The sequence below is a fragment of the Peromyscus maniculatus genome, chromosome 4 (assembly GCF_049852395.1).
Source record: "Peromyscus maniculatus bairdii isolate BWxNUB_F1_BW_parent chromosome 4, HU_Pman_BW_mat_3.1, whole genome shotgun sequence".
Classification (NCBI taxonomy): Eukaryota; Metazoa; Chordata; class Mammalia; order Rodentia; family Cricetidae; genus Peromyscus; species Peromyscus maniculatus.
Window position 1 is genome coordinate 61,175,600 of NC_134855.1, and position 20,274 is coordinate 61,195,873.

Below are 20,274 nucleotides of genomic sequence, written 5' to 3' on the forward strand. Positions count from 1 at the left end.
GGTATTCAATATTATACCTAAACTAGATTGTAGGATTAACATTTGAAAACATTTTTCTTGCAGTTTTAACGTCAGGTTCTGCTTAAAGGCGGATGGCAAAGGAACTCTTCCGAAGAGGCTGAGTGAGTATCTTGTGCAGAATCAGTGTGCTCGGGGTTCTGCAGGTACACTGCTTATGTTACACACAATCAGGGCACACAACCAGTTACTCAAGTAGTTGTTGTTATCATTTTAATCTGCACTTTTATGCTGAAGACATTAGGATACATAATTATCTATCATTACTTTCTTAGGCAGCTCATGGACCCATTCCGATATAGTATATTTGTTGCTGGACATTATGAGCATGGGAATGGTAAATAGGCAGCATTTAGAATGTTGAGTGGTTAATGATGTGAGGTAAAGAGGTGTCACTGGGGAGAGGTCATTGTTTATGAGTCCCTGCTCTGCTGAGAACCGGGGAAGGCTTCAGCCTTCCTTAGAAAGGGTGAAAAGTTTGTGCTACTACATTTAGTCTGTGGAGCCGACACCATTCCTTCTTAGCTGAAATGATTGATGTGGTCCTGAGAGCAAGCTTTGCCAGCTGAGTGGATAGTGACTTCTGCTAGCGAGTAGGGATAGGGTGGAGAAGAGTGCCAAGAGAGCTGGCTGCTCTCAGTGTGGATGTGCAGAGGATGGCAAACGGGGCCTCTGGAAGACCAGTCTTGTGTAGAGACCTCAAGGAAATGAGAGAGCGGGGGTGGGGGTGGGGGGGAATGCCTGGGACTGTTTCACACCTGGAAACGGCCCTGAGAAGCCTGTGGTGGAGTGAACCCACTGTGTTTGAAAAGCCGCCGGGGTAGGGCAGAGCAGCTGTCAAGACCAGAGAAGGGATACACCTGCATTCGAAATTAACATTTAAAGAAATTTACCAAGAGACTAGAGGATTTAAAAATTTGTGCTCTATGGGAGGAGGGAGGAGGGGGGTGTCTGTGGATAGCATGAGGAGTGAGTAGAACATTTCTTAATAAAGAAAAAAAAATTGTGATGTAGAGCTGGGAGGCGGTAGCACACACCTTTAATCCCAGCACTCAGGAGGCAGAGGCAGACAGATCTCTGTGAGTTCGAGGCCAGCCTGGTTTACACAGTGAGTTCCAGGACATCTAGAGTTTTTTTGTAGAGAAACTTTGTCTTAAAAAAAATAAAGTGTAAAAGTAAAACAAAAAAAGAAAAAGAAAAGAAACTACTTAAAGAAAAAAGTGTTAGAAGGCAGTAATTATAACAATTGCCCGGGTATTAATTTTAAATGATTCTTAACCTATTAGGCTTTCTTTAGTCACATGCTGCAGGAAGGACATACTCAGTTGTCACTTTAAGGGGCAGCTTCGTTGGAAACGCTGTTTCAAGTCATATAAACTATTCATAGTACACAATACAATGATTAGATGCGCACCAATCAATACTTCTTATCAAAATCAGCAAGACACTTGGATTAATAGTAGAAGTTGTGTGTGTGGTGTGTGCCCATGTATATTGTGAGGGGGTGGAACCCAGGGTCTCACACACTCTACTACCAATCTGCACCACTCATCCAGTGATAACAGTCTTAATTTACTTCTATTTCATTCTGTGATGTCCTTCCCTTAGCTTAAATTAAAAGCCTTTTTTTTTTCCTTCTGATAACCTGGTTCCATTACCGTCACTGTAATTATGTATGGCACTTTTGGGGGATGAGTGAATTATTTAGTTATTATTTTCTGGAATTAATGTGTTCCTGTCTCACCACAATGCTTAGGCATTTAATGAATGTAGAAGTGAGTTACTTTTCAGAAATGAGTTTTCCAGGAGACCTCTAGATTGCTAGGACAGTGACTTGCCCCCAAGGAATGTGTTGGTTATAAATGCTTTGGTTTGTATAGACTTCCAGGTGGAGCTTCTTTTGGATAAACTCAAGCAAAAGGGAGCAATCCGACGAGCACTGTTTCTCCATAACAGGTCCCCAGGGCACTCCAAGAACATGACTGTTTTCAAGGGGGGACAGATGCAGTGTGAGGAGCTGGTCGCCTATCTGCGGGTAAGAAGCACTCCGCGCCGTTATCTTTTCCTGTTCATTTCTCTTTCCCGTGGATGATTTTTCTCTTCTGTCAGTCAGCTTTTCCACTGTCAAAGCTCAGTGGAGATATAGTTCACCCCTGTCAGATGGGAGATTGAGGAGGCCCTCCACTACAGTATTACTAAATGAGTTGTGAGAAAACTTATTTCTTAAATATTGCTGGACACTCCAGTATGCAAAGAGTAGGCAGTCTGCTCAAAGTCCCCGGTGGCTAAATTTGAAATCTGAGTTGTAAACCACTGTGTGAGTCTAGTGTGAGGCAAGAGATGGAGTCCAAGGCAGGGATGGTTTTGACTGTAGACATCAACCAGGGATTGAGATTTACCTGGGACCTTCTGCAGTTTGAGACTTGACTGAGCCTGGCCTGGCACGGAAGGGTCCTGGCACAGAGGTACATCCTGACTCCAGCATGAAGAAGTCCAGTTTGGGAACCTGGTGACATTGAATCAAGCAGGAATCCGTTGACTTAGTCACTCATTTGCTTTTGTGTGTTTATTTATGGTGTGTGATGGTTTCACTTGCATGTATGTACATGTGCCCTGTGTGTGCCTGGTGCCTGTGGAAGCACCAAATCCTCTGGAACTGTACTTACATACACCTGTGAGCTGCCATGTGGGTACTGGGAACTGAAGAGGTGGGTACTGGGCCTTCTTTAGGGGCAGCAAGTGCTCTTTCATGAGCCGTTTCCCCAGCTTCATCAGATTCATTTCAGAAAAAGAAAAACAACAACCCAAACCCCCTCACATTTCATGGTCAGGAAGTAAAGAGAGAAGCAGCAGCCAGCTTCCTGCAGTCCCTTCAAAGGCACATCCCAAATAGTAAGACCTTCTACTAGGCTTGCTTTTCAAAAATTTGATGTGTATGGGTCTTTTGCCTCCTGGTGTGACTGTGTACCATGTGCATGTCTGGTGCCCATGATGGTCAGAGGGGGCATCAGATCCCTGGAACTGGAGTTACAGATGACTGTGGATTGCCATGTGGGTGCTGGGAATTGAACTGAGGTCCTCTGGAAGAGCAGCCAGTGCTCTTAACCGCTGAGCCATCTCTCCAGCCCCTAGGCTTACTCCTGAAAACATCTGTGATCTCCCAATATTACCAAGCCTTTACCACATAGACCTGTGGTGGATACTTAAGATCCAAACTACTTTAGAAATCAGTAATAGAAAAGTAAGTTGAAAAGTGATTTTCTGAAAAAACACCAGAAATGTGATTTGAGGTGAAAGTGATGATAATGGAGAATTATTTTTACCTAATTATCATGAAAATTCTATACATCACAGTGGACTATCATGGAAGTAGAATATAGGGGAAATGTATGTGTACTTTAAATGTTATTTAATTTAAATGAAATGTTTGACAAATTTGAAAAAATTAACAAATACCTATAAAATTTGAAATTGAAAAGGGACATAGTGATAGATAAAATTGAGACTTAAATTACAGAATTTCTTGAATAATTATGTACCAACATAAAGGAAAACTTGGATTAAAAAAAAGAAAAATTCTTAGACACATATAACATGCCTGCTATAAGAAGATATGAAAAACTAATAGCTGTAGGATCACTCATATCTTTATATGAAATATATTCATTATATATAATGTTTATATGTAATCATTATATGATTTATACTCATATCTTTATATGGGTGATCCTATTGCTATTTTAAAAATGGAACTTTCATTGTAAGTCGTTTTGGGGTTTTGTTTGTTTTTGAGATAGTGTCCTCTGTCATCTAGGTTGGTCTTCAACTTAACTTTGTAGCTGAGGATGACCTTGAATTTATGATCCTCCTGTCTCCACATCCCAAATGCCCATAAAAAAAATCTTTACACAAAGAAACATAAGGCCTTGATGACTTTTTTATGCAATACTCCAAGAATGAGCCATTTCTGATGGTAAACACACTTCAAGAGAAAAGCTGGAAAATTTCTAATGTTCTCTGAAGCTTTACATATGTCAAGCTACCAAATCAATAAGCAGACCAAAATGAATTCATTCTAGGGTGAACTAACACTAAGAATTTAAAAGGAGAACTTTCTACATGAATAAAGAAAGACAAAAACCTGACCATCTTCCTTGGCTGCAGACTTAAGAGACAGGAGAGGCAAGCATCTAAGTCATTAATGTGAACAAATCCAAATTTAAATTAACTGAAGTCTGCCAATGTTTGTTACTAGTCAGGGTGTGATGGATGGAAATTCATTCGTTGCTGGTGACCCTTTAGTAGTTATGAAGTTTTGGGACAATAACTAGTATAGTAACACAGAACTGATGAGTGTTGCCACTATTTATAAGAATCATCATTGCAACAATTTTTTTGTAATAACAAAACCAAATCCAAATAACACAAGTAATCTTAGACAGAAGAATGGATAAACTGTCATAAGATAACATATTGACTTGAAGTGAAGATTAATCTTGAATATATGGATGAAGCTCAAAGTGTTAAATAGAAAGAAAATGATTATGTATGCGCTCATTTCCAGTTAGCCAAAAGAAAAAAAAATGAAGAATGCACTGCTCTGTGTTTATCAGTGTTTATGCAGTATTTATCAGGTCTATATAAAACATGGCACCAGCAAATCAGATATATAAATATCGACCATTATGAAAGAAGTGACCATAAAAGATGTGAAGACAAGCTTGAAAACCATGTTCTCAATAGAGCAAGCAGGGACGGCAAACTGAAATTTCCGCAGCTCTTACCCTGAGAAGGGGAGGTTGAGAGGGAAAGGCAGAAGTCGAACAACTTAAACTACTTTAGTGTTCTGTTTCTACGTTGGGTAGTTACCATGTTGACATAAAGTAACAGCTACATTTAAAAGATGACAAGAAAATCACTTATTCTGGGAATGTGAGTGACCATGGCCTGGAAGCTGCCCTTCCCCCCACCCCGAGCACAGTCTAGGCTGCGTTGTGTGTGTTCTTACAGATACAGAACAAAGGAGGTTGGCAGGGTCATCAAGTAGGTGAGAGAGAAAGGACAGTATAATACCTTCTGTAGAGTCCAGATGTCATATTTAACAAGGGAGAAAAATCTACAGGATGTAGATCTTTATCTCGTTCTTTGGTTGCTGGAGGTAAGAGATCCACCAGGCCCATGAATTCCAGTAGTTAATCACAGAAGTAAGTTGGATGCTGAGATTTATAGCTAAGAGTTATTAAAAAGACAAATGATAGCCTCTTTATCTGCAGTATTACATCTCTCCATAATTGGCAGAGGTCAGCGGTTGGCAGGCTATTATATACTCGTGTGGTTTCTCCAGAGAACTTTGGTTGACAATTAATGTGCTTCATAGGTATTTTTGTGAGTCAAATTTTACATTATGAAACAAAACTTGATGAGTAGTTCTTACTGAACAACCGTGTGAGTTTCTCTTCATGCTTACTACAGTTACCACAGTGTTTTAGAGGTTGTTAGAATTGAAGGTTCGAAGGATAAATTCGTCTGGTTTTGTGGCTTCTCTGGTTGTGGACTCCTCCAAATAGTTTAGGTTGATGTCGTCTTAACTTGAAGCTCTTTTGTTTCAGGATGAATCTGAATTTAGAGACAAACTCACTCCCATCACTATTTTTATGGAGTATCGGTTGGACCACAGAACGGCTGCTGACGATACAGGCTTGCAGCCCATTCTGAACCAGTTCACTCCCGCCAATGTCAGCCGGCAGGTAAAGCACTTCCCAGTTTATTTCTTATCTTGTCCTTTGATCTTTTGTTAAGGTTTTACAGTTTGTGTTCATAAATATCATAAGGGATTGTTTTTTACAGTGTTGGTAGATGTTTAACTAAAGAAACCAGAGGAGAAATAATCCGAAGAGTTAGGTCTGAAATCTTTAAATCTTTTCAGTAGTCATAGGCACTGGAACACAGGGTCACATTTCATATACATAGAAGAGTAAAGTGATCCAAGGAAAATAACAAAATACCAGTTTGTTTGTATGAATTTTTTAGTACTTACTGAACATCTACAATGCTTCTTTTATTTTGTATTGAAGAAGTGTATATATATATGTACTTTTATGTATATATCATATATAAGTATTGCTGAGTCCAGCACTGTTTAGTCCTGGAAACCTGACTGGGAGTGCTGAGGGACTGAAGGACAGACAAGCATACATGTACAGGAAAGCTGGGGTCAGGTGGGGTGTGTGAATTCTTATAGAGTGGCACCATCCATCACACAACTGAGAGCTGTAGTGTGATTGTTACGTACAGCACAGCGGGAGGGGCTAGGATGTCTCTGGAAGTGAGCAGTCTCGGGCCCTAAACATCTGGGAGGAGGAGGTCTCTGGAGGTGAGCAGTCTCGGGCCCTAAACATCTGGGAGGAGGAGGTCTCTGGAGGTGAGCAGTCTCAGGCCCTAAACGTCTGGGAGGAGGAAGCTGCAGTTGCTAGTTCTTACACATACTGCCAATTTTTGCACTGCGACCAGAGGAAGGCTTTGCCAGTTCTGACCCTGACCTGTATGGGGAAGGCTCTGCCATTCCTACGGGTCTGAGGCATTGGTCCTCAACACAGCCATGCCCATGTCAAACAATACACATTGGCTCAGGACTCCATCTGCTCTCTACACGTTCCCTCGGCTCCCCACAAGCAATTCTTTTCATAAGGCAACACAAAACTTCAGTTTGGTAATTTTGCAAAAACCGTTACAAAACATCTCTCTTTAAATATTATTATTTCCTGTCTCACCCCTGTGGTTTATTTCCTGTTCATAGGGCTAGGTTAACACTATTCTCTCAGAATTCATTAGTGTGTGTTAGGTTGTCATATTGTCTTTGACCTCTTTTCTAAAATCTCACGAGTAGCTTTTATTCTGGGGGCATAACGGTAATACGACAACATAGAAAGCAAATTGAAATATTTTTAAAAGTTCATTTAAAAGTTCATTTTTTATATATTTTAACAAACATTATGTCTTGTTTTGTACCTTGATAATTTACTATATAGGCCTTTTTTTTTTTCTATCCACTGGGACTTGTGAACAGTTCTGTGTTCACATTTGATGTTTGGGGTGGGTGGATGTTGTACCGATAGTTCATTTAATATGTGAGCATCTCAGTAGGTGTGCTTTAATGTGGTACTTTATTCAGAAATAACTTTTTACTTGTGTATTATAGTATGCATTTTGAGATATGGTCTGTGATTTTTTATAGTTTTATAATATTTTAGAAATCTTTATCATTATCATTACTATTTTTTGAGACAAAGTCTGAAAGTAAAATAAACTGAGAATGACTTTGCCTTTATTTTCCTTTTTTCCCCTCATGTTTTTGTTCCATGTATCCTACCAAGATCTGTCTGTGTCCTTGTATTCTGTCTTTTGAGGGTTTTTTTTCTTCCCCCACACTCTTCTTTATGGTACATTCCCATGGCCAGATCCAGAAAAAACAAGTTTAGACTTTACGCCGTTTTCTTCAGATTTATCATTTTACTGCTGTTTTTTTCTTTTCTTTTTCATTTCTTTCCCAGTGGGTTTGTACATGCTGGGCTTATTTTGGCCATTTTCTCCTTCCTTGATGTGTGCAGTCAGTTTCTCTGATAGCAGCAGAGGCCACACTGTCTTAATGAGGAGTTCTTACGAGGACATTTATTTTGTCCCAGTTCAGACAATTCAGACAGGAGCACAGTTAAAATGAACCCTCATTTCTTGTACTAGATTATATTCCAAAATGTTAACAGCTAATTTGAGATATACAAAATTCTAAGCACTTATATTTCATCATTTTTTTTTCCTTATTCTTGATTGCCTACACTGACATGTCTAAAGATGAGCGGCCAGAATCCATGTTGAAAATAATAACGTATTTTTCTTTTAGGCTCATATTCTACTTGACTGTGGGGAAGATAATGTCTGTAAACCTAAACTGGAAGTTTCTGTAGATAGGTAAGTTTTACTCCAAACAGTAAATATAAAATATAAGAAATTTAAATGGAAAAGCACACTTTTCTTTTCAAAATGCTAATGTTTTTAAGGAAAAATTCTTGCAGTAAAGGATAATTTATAATTAGCATATGATAATTCATGATTAGCATTAGTATAAGACAATTAATACCATAGTTAAAAAATACCCACTATGCTTTGACTAGGTGCCTGGCTTGGCAGACTTATGACCATTAGCTTTGGTTGTACCATGAGTCCTACTAATCGTCTCGATAGGATCATTGTGGACATGCTCTGAACTGAGGAATGTCCTCACCAATATGACATAGGGAAGACTGTCATGGAATTATGACCAAAGAGCAATTAGCAAGAAAAATCAAGGAATTAGAAGCACACGCACAGATATAATGTGACTTTGGTAATATGTGTGGACAGCAGTGGTGTGTGACTGGCATCAGTGTTCTAGTCACAGAGAAGAGCACTGAATTTGCACCCAGTGTGCTCTTTTCTGTTGAGCTGTGGAGGAGCCTTGAACTCTCCTGGGACAGGGGAGGATGTCAGTGCGGTGACTTATCTCCTGTTTCTTTGAACAGTCCCATGCTCCCCAGGAAGTCTTTTTCTCACTGTTGGATTTGAATTAACTTGCAGTGATCAAAAGAAGATCTATATTGGGGATGACAACCCTCTGACCCTGACCGTGAAGGCGCAGAATCAAGGGGAAGGAGCCTACGAAGCGGAGCTCATCGTCTCCATCCCACCGCAGGCAGATTTCATCGGGGTTGTCCGAAACAATGAAGTAAGCAAGCTGCCCCTTTGAAAACCACAGCACACTCCCAGGTCTTATTAACATTAATGAGGTAGTCCCTGTTTAGTGAGGCCCAAGCTTAGCCATTCTCTCTAAGACTAAATTGCTAGACAATAGAGTACCCATCTTACATAATTCCTTTCAGGCCTAATACTTTGAATAATATATTGATGTGCAATCATTACGTTTGCCAGCCGAGCATCTGAAAAATGAGGTCAGCTAGATAAAGTCTCTAAGCCTGCCCATCACATTATTAGTCAGAGGCAGTAGGATCAGAATCTAAGTCCTCCAGGGAGCTTCCCAAGGCTTTCACATTTACATGCAGTGGTTGTCCACAGTGCTGGCTTCTTTTTCTAGCTGCTCAAATAGATTTATTTGCTTCATAGAGAAAGGAATTTAAATATCTACTGGATATGGGATAGGGACTTTGTAGTTTCTGCTTTCTTGGCTACTATTAATTTTCTTTCTACATTCCCCCCAACCCCACTCTTTATTTTCTTTTTTTTTTTTTTTGTCCATCAAAGGCCTTAGCAAGACTTTCCTGTGCATTTAAGACAGAAAACCAAACCCGACAGGTGGTGTGTGACCTTGGAAACCCCATGAAAGCTGGAACTCAAGTAAGATGTTTTAATTCAATTGATTTTTCTCCTTATAAATAGAACATAAATATTTCCCCCTATAAATATTTTTTTTCTCTAGGTTTCTTTATAGTAACTTCAAAATAAGTTGGGTTTTTCTTTGCTATTGTGTTTGTGGGCAGTGCTAAGGACTCAGCCCAGGACCTTGCACATGCTTGGAAAGTGCCCTACATACTTAGCCATGTTTTCTTTGTGTTTTTAAGATAGGCTCTTGCTATGTAAGGTCAACATGCCCACAAACTCCACTTCTTCCTGGCTATGCCCCCTTACGTGCTTCATGACAAGGGTGGCGTGGACCACCAAGGCAGCTCTAGGCAGTGTCTTTATTTTTATTTATTTATTTACTTACTGTGTGTATGAGTGTTATGCCTTTGTATGCATGCACGTATGCTACTCACACTGTGTGGAAGTCAGAGGACAACTTTTGGGAGCTGATTCTCTTCTTCCACCATGGTAGGACCTGGGGACTGAACACAGGTCATCAGGTCTGGTAAAAAATGCCTTTACTCAGCCATTTCACTTGCCCTCAAAGTAGTATCTTTAAGTTAGTGTTGATTTAGAGTTTAGTTATTAGTAGAGTTCTATTCAGTTTAACTAGGATATTAAAATTATAGTTAAAGCTGCATACTCTTCCACAAACTTCTCTTCATGCTGCCTTAAATCTGGTGAATAGACAAAAACACGATTTCAACTAAGGACTAAAATCATAATTTTAGTATTTTGAGCTGCCAGGGTGTCTATGGAGCCTTGAACGCCACCTTGGCAAACACTAGGACCTGTTACTCTTAGGTGAGATGATGCCATCTTACTAAAGCCTTATATCATCTTAGTAGGAGAGACTTAGTTGGGTGAGGCTCCCCTTCTGATGGTGAGCGGGAAGCTTTAGGGCAGGAAGCCAAGCACTCAGGGAGGCTCTTCCAAAGTCCTCTGGAAAGGAAACAGTCCGTGTGTGTTACTGGTACTGAGGAAATTATAGCTGTACATGAGATGCTTTCCAAGCAGCTTCACTGACTGGCACACTGATGGCAGTTATGTGCAGATCTGTTGCCATGATCTAAACACTGCATGCTTCTCTAAGTGTGTTTCCACAGGCTGTCGTTATTCTGCATAGATGCTCCCTGCGGAAGAGCTTTTCATTTTCTCATTCTCTCTGGTTTTCTAGCTCATACCTCCTTTAGTTCCTAGTTTTTCTAAGTAGCCAACTCCAGTAATGTGAGTGCAGCCACACAGAGGTACCATTTTTACATATCATTTATGTGATCCCCAAGAAGCCTGCTGTCTTTTTTTTAAAAAACTTATTTATTTTTATTTTATGTGCATTGGTGTTTTGCCTATATGCATGTCTGTGTGAGGGTGTCTGGTCCTCTGGAACTGGAGTTACAGGCAGTTGTGAGCTGCCGTCGGGTACTGGGAATTGAACCTGGGTCCTTTGGAAGAACAGCCAGTGCTCGTAACCACTGAACCCTAAGTCTGCTATCTTATAACTTCCGTTCAGTTTTCTTTAAAATCAATCAGTACTCTGCCTGCTCAGGATGTCAGGTGCTGGGGAGGGGACTGGGAGAGGTGTGAGGAGAGAGAGCATGCTCTTGGTCCAGCTCCTCTAACTGTGCTCTGATAAACCCTCCAATGTTTCCTGTCTGGCTTCTTAGCTCAGGTCAGTGGTCAGCTTCCTAGAGCGACGCTTATACTCAGTTGCAATGTTTTCATTGCAACAACAAACATTGTAATCTTTAGAAAGACAGTTAATATCATAGGGAAGTATGATTATAATTAATAATTGTTAAGGAGCCTCCACTATGACATCAGTGGAAAATCAGCTGTAATTATTTTTGTTCACTTTTACCATAAACTCATAAAAAGCATATTTCAGAACGCACCTTTTTATTTGGATGTCAAGTTTGAAGTTTCTGATTTAAATGAGCCACTGACCATCACTGTACCTTTCCCTCTCCAGCTGTCTGCTGGCCTTCGTTTTAGCGTGCACCAGCAGTCAGAAATGGATACTTCTGTGAAATTTGACTTGAAAATCCAAAGGTATGAAAACAATGTATTAGGCTAAAATAACCATTTTTCCTTATAAATATATTCTATACTGCTCCTTAAAGATGGAATAATGTAAATTAAAATTTCAGTACTTTATTATAGGGTTCTTTAATCAGTATTTAATTATACAAATGATTGTCTTGTTAATTTGAGTTTATAAAACAAAAATTAAGCACTAGGAAATAAAATTTATCTTCAGTTTTGAATTACACGGTAATTAAAATAATTGCTTGATTGGTAGGACCTGAGTTTCTGTACCGCTTTGAATTGTTTAGTTTTAGTTCCTCTGAGTTTTCCCTTTTAGAGCTTTGATGATAAATGTGCCCAATTCAGTCCTGAGCATGTTTTTCCTTTTTCAGCTCTAATTCTTTTGACAATGTAAGCCCAGTTGTGTCTTACAAAGTTGACCTTGCTGTTTTGGCTGCTGTTGAGATAAGAGGGTAAGTGTGAGTCTCAAGTTGAATATCAAGTTGTTGTGATTGCTTCTGAAATGTAGCTACTGGACCCTGGCTTCCCATGGGCAGCCCCGCCAGCTTAGTGCTGGTTTCCCAAGGCAGTGGGCTCTGTAGAGATAAGACCTTGAAGGTGTTCCAAAAGGCACAGTAACAGCAATCTTAAAATACATTGATTGAACTTTCATGGCACTTGCTTACCGATTAATCTGATGCACGCTGATTTAGCAACAGTCAATTTTATGCATAGAAAGCTTGTTCATTCACAAGCTTTTCCTTTGAGGCTTTTTAAAATTAGGTCTGATTTTATTCAACTGAATACAGAATACTTAGGAAAATGCACTATGTTGTTCGATATTCATGGTAGGTTTTCTTTGGTCATTGTTTAGGGTCTCAAGTCCTGATCATGTCTTTCTTCCAATTCCAAATTGGGAGTACAAGGAAAACCCTGAGACTGAAGAAGATGTTGGGCCTGTTGTTCAGCACATCTATGAGGTCTGCAGTTATTGGACCCAATAGAAGGCTGGAGAAGGGGGCATGGGGTGGTGGAGAGAGCAGCTAAACTTTCAAAACCCATCTTAGACTATTTTGATGTGGAGTTTGCATAGTTTGAACATAATATACCAGAAGTACTGTTTGTAAGTTCATTTTTATAGACAAATATCTTTGTTTAAAGAAAGCAAAAGCAGCTCTATCTGAATTAAAAAAAAAATAATCCTGTGTATGCTCCACAGTATTTTGAAATTCTGACTAAAAACTGGAAATGCATGTAATTAAGCAGTTTTATTTTCTCTACAGAGGCTATATAGTCAGCATTCCATTTTCTTTACATTGTCATCCTGGTAGATCTTTCTATACTTGAGAGATAAACATTGCTTGATTTTTGTGCATAATGGTCATGATTACAGTCTAGCGGTAGAAACTGCTGATATTCAGATCCCATTGTTGATATGATTTCTAGTGATAACTTAATGGAAGGAAAGTGGAACTAATCTTTGTCCAAGGTGCTTACATTTTCTTTTTCTTATTAGCTGAGAAACAACGGTCCAAGTTCGTTCAGCAAAGCAATTCTAAATCTTCAGTGGCCTTACAAATACAACAATAACACTTTATTGTACATCCTTCATTACGACATTGATGGGCCAATGAACTGTACCGCAGATACAGAGATCAACCCTTTGAGAATTAAGGTAGTGTGTTTTAAGTAGCTCTTTATTACTGTAGATTTTTATTTTCTTTCTAAACGTATAAATGAAACACATGAAACGAAAACAACTATTACAATGTATGAACTCTACAAAAAAGTATTTTAGTTCAGCTGGGTGGTGGCGCACGCCTTTAATCCCAGCACTCGGGAGGCAGAGGCAGGCGGACCTCTGTGAGTTCGAGGCCAGCCTGGTCTCCAAAGCGAGTTCTAGGAAAGGCACAAAGCTACAACAGAGAAACCCTATCTCAAAAAACCAAAAAAAAAAAAAAAAAAAAAAGTATTTTAGTTCATAACTAGTACACAAAAAATTAGTCCATTTATGTGATAGGTAAGAATCATTTCTGTAAAATTATAATGAACCATAGGTTTATGAGTGTTCCATAAGCCTCAGGAATTATTCTTGACCACAGTATCTCAGTTTATTAAATGTATTATATAAGGCTATTTTATTGTAGGAATTTCTGTCTTTAGAATAACATACACCATTTTACTTGTGACTCTTGATTTACAGGGCCTAGGAAAATGTTATTTTATAGGATTTTTTATTTTTTTTGGTGATAGTGATTCTTCTACAATATATATTCACATAAGAATATTACATCTTATATAATCTAAGGAAAGTTCAGGAAACAAATAAAATAAGCCAGGCTCTATGGCACATACCTGTAATCCCATAACAAGTTTGAGGCTATCTGGGATTACGTTTTGTGTTCAAGGCCAGTCTGCTCTATATAGTAATATTCTGCTTCCCAAACTCCAAACAAATTATACTCAAAACTCCTATGATGATGCTCATCATAGACGTACTGTAGAATTTCAGGCTCTCTTCAGTGTTGGTATTGGTTTCCCTCTAGGGATGCATGGGAAAAAAGCAATGGTTAGGAAACGGGTAGATTAATGATAATTTGTAGGGTACATTAATGACTTTGGTCTTTTATTTTCTGTCTTTTCTGTTCACTGACCATTAAGCGGTACATTTTCGGTCTTCCCACATTTTCATGGACTGTGTGTTAATCCTATCTAAGTATCAACGCCCAGATGTCGATGTGAACTGTTTCCCATTATCATTTAACCCCTGTCTGACAACGCAATCCACGTCTAGTCTGTGCAGACACCCGAGAAGAATGACACCTCCCCTGGACAAGGAGAACGCAGTCATCTCATCACCAAGCGGGATCTCACCCTTCCTGAGGGAGATGTTCACACTTTGGTAAGTGCCATCCCACGGACGCACAGGGTAAAGATCTAAAAATACGTGATTGTGGGACAGATGGATGACCACGTGGCAGCAGCAGTGGGATCTGCGTCCTATAGATCGTTTAATAAAAGCGTTTTGTATCTGTCTTCCTTGACTGTGCTCCTCTAGCTAGACTTTTCCGATCTCATCTTCCTCTTTGATAGTTCAGTGCCGCATGGCAGGAGGAGCCAGGAGGCCCAGTGATGAAAATGTATGAAGGAAATGTGTTGTTTATTATTTAAAATAAGTAGCTCTGAAACCAACACATAGAAAAACTGGTAAAGCCCTTTTGCAATCACTATTTATTATTAATTATTATTATTTTTATTATTTTGGTTTCTCAAGACAGGGTTTCTCTGTGTAGTCCTGGCTGTCCTGGAACTCACTCTGTAGACCAAGCTGGTCTTGAACTCACAGAGAACTGCCTGCCACTGCTTCCCAAGTGCTGGGATTAAAGGGGTGCACCACCACTGCCTCATAATAACATTTTATTTTATTTATTATTTATTAATCTATTTGAGACAGGCTCTTGATGTAGCCTGGTTTTTCTGAAATTTACTATGTGGACCAGGCTGGCATCAAACTCACAGAGATTCACCTGCCTCTGCCTCCCAAGTGCTGGGATTAAAGGCGTGCCTCACTATCCCCTACAGTCACTACTTTTTAAAAAAAACCTGTGTTTTTGTGTTACATTTTCATTTGTGTGTGTTTGTGTATTTGTGGCACACACTTGCCATGGTATACCTGTGAAGGTCGGAAGACAGCTTGTGGGAGTGACTCCTTTGCTTCTAATACGTGGGCCCCAGGGAATGAAGCCCCCAGGCTTGGTGATGAGAACCTTTGCCTGCTAAGCCATCTTGCCAGCCCACAAACACTGTTTTTCTATGACCTAGTTCTAGGGTCCTTTACCAGGCTCATTGTTCAGATACTAACTTTCCCGGGCATCGTCTTTTCAAGGGCATCATCTCTCCTGGTTTTCTATCTGCCTCCTCCTCCTCCTCCTCCTGCTCCTCCTCCTCGGTCTCCATTTTCAGATCCTACATTGAACTTCAGGGTCTGTTTATCTGCTGATTAGAATTCCTCTTACATGTCTATCAGAAAATAGCTAATCTAAAAATATATCATGGAGTTTTCCCAACGCCTCTCTTTCCACGGTGACCCACATGTAGTGAATATAAACTGCATTCTCTGTACAAATCCTTCTTTATCGCTCAACACCGCCCTACATTTCATCCAATGTCATCACTATCTACCTTGTAAAGCACTGAATTCTGACCCTCTTCACCAGCTCCACTCCTTCAGTGTGACTTAGACCACCCTCTTTCTCTTAACTTTTACCTGCTGTGACCTCTGACTTTATGCCCTTATCTCCCCGAGTTTATTTGCCACAGAACCTGTTGGGGTTCTTTGACTCCAGGACCTTCTCAGCTGACTCAGAAAATTACAGGTGGCTGGAGACAGTGCCCAGTGGTTAAGAGCATCAGCTGCTTCTCCAGGGGATCTGAATTTGCTTCCTAATACCCACAGCAGGCTATAACCACAGCTCCAGAGGGAGCCAGCATGTCTGGTTTCGAAGAATACCATGTTTGCAGTCGTGTTTGCTTATCCTCATACAGTTACATGTATTTAAAAATAAAATATTCATAAAAAAAAAATAATCAGAGCTCCTAATGTAATAGGCTTTATAGTGTCATAGTCTGTAACCCACACACACTCCGGGACTGGCTGTCTCTCTGTTTGTACCTTTCTCTCTCCCCCACTTCGCTTTAAAAAAATTAGTATTTATTTATTTTTATATCAAAATGTTTTTCATACGATATATTTTGATGAGTTCCTCCCAGATAGTTCTCCACATTCCTACTCACCTAATTTTATGTTCTTTTTCTTTTTCTCTTTGAAAGAAATAAAAAGAAAAAAAAATACAAAAAAGTCCCACAAAAACACAGAAACAGAAGGGGGGGGGAGCAAAAGACCAATAAGACAGAAAAATGCCAAAGCAAAGCAAAATGGAAAAAGTCCACCAGAATACTATTGAGTCTCTCTTGTGTTGGCCAACTATTGCTGAGCACGGAGCCTGCCCTGGAGTGTGGTTGATATAGCCAGAGAGACTCTATTGGGGAAAGCGATTTCTCCCTTTGCCAGTGGGCATCAGTTACAGCTAGGTTCTTAGTTAGGGGTCAGACCCCATGTTCACTTCCCCTCAGTTCCCCGCCTTTGGCTTGAATCTGGGCAGGGTTTGGACATGCTGTTAGCGGTTTCTATGAGTTCATATGTGTACCAGTCCTGTTCTCTCTAGAAGACCTTTCCTCAGTCATCCATTACCTCTGGCTTGTAGAATTTTTCTGCCTTCTTTTCCACATAGACTTCACATTAAAGCCTTAAGGGGAGGGGCTTTGATAAAGACATCCCATTTAGCACTGAGTACTTCAAAGTCTTTCGTTCTCCACACATTGTCCAGTTATGGGTCTCTGTGCTAATTCTTGTCTACTTCAAGAAGAAGCCTCTCTGATGTGGGTTGAATTAGGCACTGACCTATGGGTATAACAGTATGTCATTAAGAGTCATTTTATTGGTATGTTCCTTAAGCAGAATAATAAATAGTATTAGGTTTTCCCCTTCTCCTATGACCTATCTAGTCTCAGGTCTTTGGCCACTCTTGTGTAAATGGACCACATTTTCATTATCCATTCATCGGTTGATGGACAGCTAGGCCCTTTCCAATTTCTGGCTATAGGAATAGGGTGGCAACAAACATGGATGAACAAGTATCATGTAGAGTCCTTTGGGTATATCCTCAAGAGTTGTATAGCTGCATCTTGAGGTAGACCAATTCCTAACTTCCGAGTAGCTGCCACATTGGTTTCCACAGTGGCTGTACCAATTTGCACTCCCACCAGCAATGACTAAGTGTTCCCCTTTCCCCACACCCCCACCAGCATGAGCTGTCATTTGTTTTATTGATCTTGGGTAAGATGAAATCTCAAAGTAGTTTTAATCTGCATTTCCTGACCAGGGATGTTAACATTGCTTTGTTTCCCAGCCTTTTGTGTTTCATCCTTCAAGAACTCTTTGCTTAATTCTGTGCCTCATTTTTAATTGTGTTATTTGTTTTCTTGATGTTCAGGTAGTTTCTTTTCCTTCCTTTTGTATTCTAATACTTGTAGCTTGAATCTTTAAAAGGTCTTATTAATAAAATCAAACCTGAGGCCAGTTATTGGGGTGAATGCTGGAAGATCAGAGAAGCAGAACAAGCCACAGCTTCCTCACCTCGCCAATTCCTCAGCTGATCCTGTTTCCTCAGACTGGAAGCCTCTGTGTCCTCATCTGAATGGGTCTCAGTTGAACTGTTGCTAAAAGCTTAACCAGCCAAAGCTTCTAGTTTCTGGTCTTCATGCCTTATATACCTTTCTGTTTTCTGTCATCATTCCCTGGGATTAAAGGCATGAGTCACCATGCCTGGCTGTTTCCAGTGTGGCTTTAAACTCACAGAGATCCGGGTGGATCTCTGCCTCCCAAGTGATAGGATTAAAGGTGTGTGTGTGCCACTATTTTCTGGCCTCTGTATCTAGTGGCTGTTCTGTTCTCTGACCCCAGATAAGTTTATTAGGGTGCACAATATTTTGGGGAACACAATACCACCATAGATACTAACCTATCAGATGTATAATTGGTAAAGATCTTTTCCCTTTCCGTAGGCTGCTGCTTTGCCTGAATGGTAATGTCCTTTGCCATATAGAAGCTTTTCAGCTGTGTGATGTCTCATCTACTAATTGTTGGTCTTAGTGCCTGGGCTAACAGTGTTCTGTTCAGAAAGTCCTTTCCTGTGCCAACAAGTTCAAGCCTGTTCTCAATTTTCTGTTCTACCAGATTCAGGGTATCTGGTCTTATTGGAATTGTCTTTTGTGTAGGGTAATAGATATAAATCTGTTTTCATTCTTCTACATGTAGCCATCTAGTTATTTATGAAAATGCTGTTTTTTTTTCCAGTGTGTATTTTTTGCTTCCTTGCTAAAAATCAAGTTTCTGTAGATGTGTCGACTTATGTCTGGTCTACGGTTAGATCTATAGATCAACATGTCGGGTTTTACTTCAATACCATGCTGTTTTTATAACTAGAGCTCTGTAGTACAATTTGAAATCTGGAATGGTGATACCTCCAGCAATTCTTTTATTATGCAGGATTATTTTAACTATCCTGAGTTTTTGAGTTTTCATATGAAGTTAAAGATTATTTTTTCAATTTCTGTAAGAAGAGAACTATTGGAATTTTGATGGGGCTTGCTTTTGATAGGATGGCCATTTTCACAATGTTAACACTACTGATCCATGAGCACATTCTGGTCTTTTCTATGGTTTCTTTCTTCGCTGTCTTAAAGATTTAATACAAGTCTTTCACTTGGTTGGTTAGAATTATCCCAAGATTTTATTTATTTGTTTGTTTGGTTTTTGGCTGTTGTGAAGGTGTTGTTTCCCTGATTTCTTCCTCAGTCTGTCATTTGTATGGAGGTAGGCTACTGATCTTTGTGTTAAATTTCATATCCTGCTACTTTGCTGAAAGTAGAGGTTTCCTGATGGAGGCTTTAGGGTTTTTTATGTATAAGCAGATATCTGCAAATAAAGATATTTTTATTTATTCCTTTCCTATTTGTATCCCCTTAATCTCCTTCAGTTGCTCCAGCTAAGACTTCATATTGAGTAGGTATAGAGAGAATGGACAGCCTTGTCTTGTTTCTGATTTTAATGGAAATGCTTTGAATTTCTCTACACTTAGGTTGATGTTGGCGATAGGCTTGGTGTAAATTGTCTTTATTATGTTGAGGAATGTCTCTTGTATCCCTATTTTTATCATGAAAGGATGCTGCATTTTGTCGAAGATCTCTTGTACATCTAATAAGATGATCATGTGTTTTTTTTGTGTTTGAGTTTGTATAGTGGATTACTTTTATTGATTTATATATGTTGAACCATCCCTGAATTTCTGGACTAAAACTAACTTGATGATAGTGGATAATTCTTTTGATGTGTATTTGCAAGGGTTTGTAATTATGTATTGAGAAACTTTTGTGTCTATGTTCATAAGGCATATTGGTCTATAATTTTCTTTTTTTGGTGGATCATTTTGTGTGGTTAGATATCAGGGTAATTGTGGCCTAGTAAGGTAATCAGGCAGCATTCCTTTAGTTTCTATTTTGCAGAATAATTTGAGGAATATTGACATTCATTCTTCTTTAATGGTCTGATAGAATGTTGCACTGAATTCATCTGGCCCTGGACTGTTTTTGGTTGAAAGAGTTTTAATTACTGCTTCTATTTCACTAGGGGCTGTGGGTTTGTTTAAATTACTTATTTGATCTTGATTTAACTTTGGTAGGTTGTATATTTCATATATTTCTTTAAGGTTTCCAGTTTGGTGAAATGCAGATTTTAAAGTATGTCTTTATGATTCTCTGAATTTCCTTGATGTCTGATGTAATGTTTTATCTTTAATGGCACCAATTTGGATCTCTTCTGTCCATCTTTTAGTTAATTTGGCTAAGGATTTGTCTGTTTTGTTAATTTTCTTAAAGAACTAACTCATCATTTTATTGGTTCTTTGTTGTTTTTTGTTCACATTCTACCGATTTCAGCCTGAGTTTGATTATTTATTGCCATCTGTTCTTTTTTTTTGTGTATTGTTTCTTCTTGTTGTTCTATAACTTTTAGGTATGTTGCTAAGTTATTAATATGAGATTTCTCCAGTTTTTTTGATGTAGGCACTTAGAATTGCCTTCATTGTGTCCTATAGGATCAAGTATGTTGTATCTTCATTTTCATTCAATTCTAAATAGTTTTTAATTTTAGCCATCTTAATTTTAGCCTTGACCCATTTTTCATTCAGTAGTAAGTTCAGTTTCCATGAGTTTGTCAACTTT

General features: G+C 39.2%; 1 protein-coding gene across 2 annotated transcripts in view; it reads left to right on the top strand.

The window, feature by feature from the left end:
- Itgav (integrin subunit alpha V) overlaps nucleotides 1–20,274 on the top strand; it is an 86,826-nt gene that overhangs the window by 52,098 nt on the left and 14,454 nt on the right. For both annotated transcript variants that reach the window (XM_006996797.4, XM_006996796.4), the window contains exons 16-26: nucleotides 64–122; nucleotides 1,899–2,053; nucleotides 5,628–5,765; nucleotides 7,916–7,983; nucleotides 8,629–8,776; nucleotides 9,310–9,402; nucleotides 11,378–11,457; nucleotides 11,826–11,906; nucleotides 12,308–12,413; nucleotides 12,950–13,108; nucleotides 14,228–14,335. In XM_006996797.4, coding sequence (XP_006996859.2) covers nucleotides 64–122; nucleotides 1,899–2,053; nucleotides 5,628–5,765; nucleotides 7,916–7,983; nucleotides 8,629–8,776; nucleotides 9,310–9,402; nucleotides 11,378–11,457; nucleotides 11,826–11,906; nucleotides 12,308–12,413; nucleotides 12,950–13,108; nucleotides 14,228–14,335 — 1,195 coding nt within the window. The remainder of the gene's footprint in view (nucleotides 1–63; nucleotides 123–1,898; nucleotides 2,054–5,627; nucleotides 5,766–7,915; nucleotides 7,984–8,628; nucleotides 8,777–9,309; nucleotides 9,403–11,377; nucleotides 11,458–11,825; nucleotides 11,907–12,307; nucleotides 12,414–12,949; nucleotides 13,109–14,227; nucleotides 14,336–20,274) is intronic.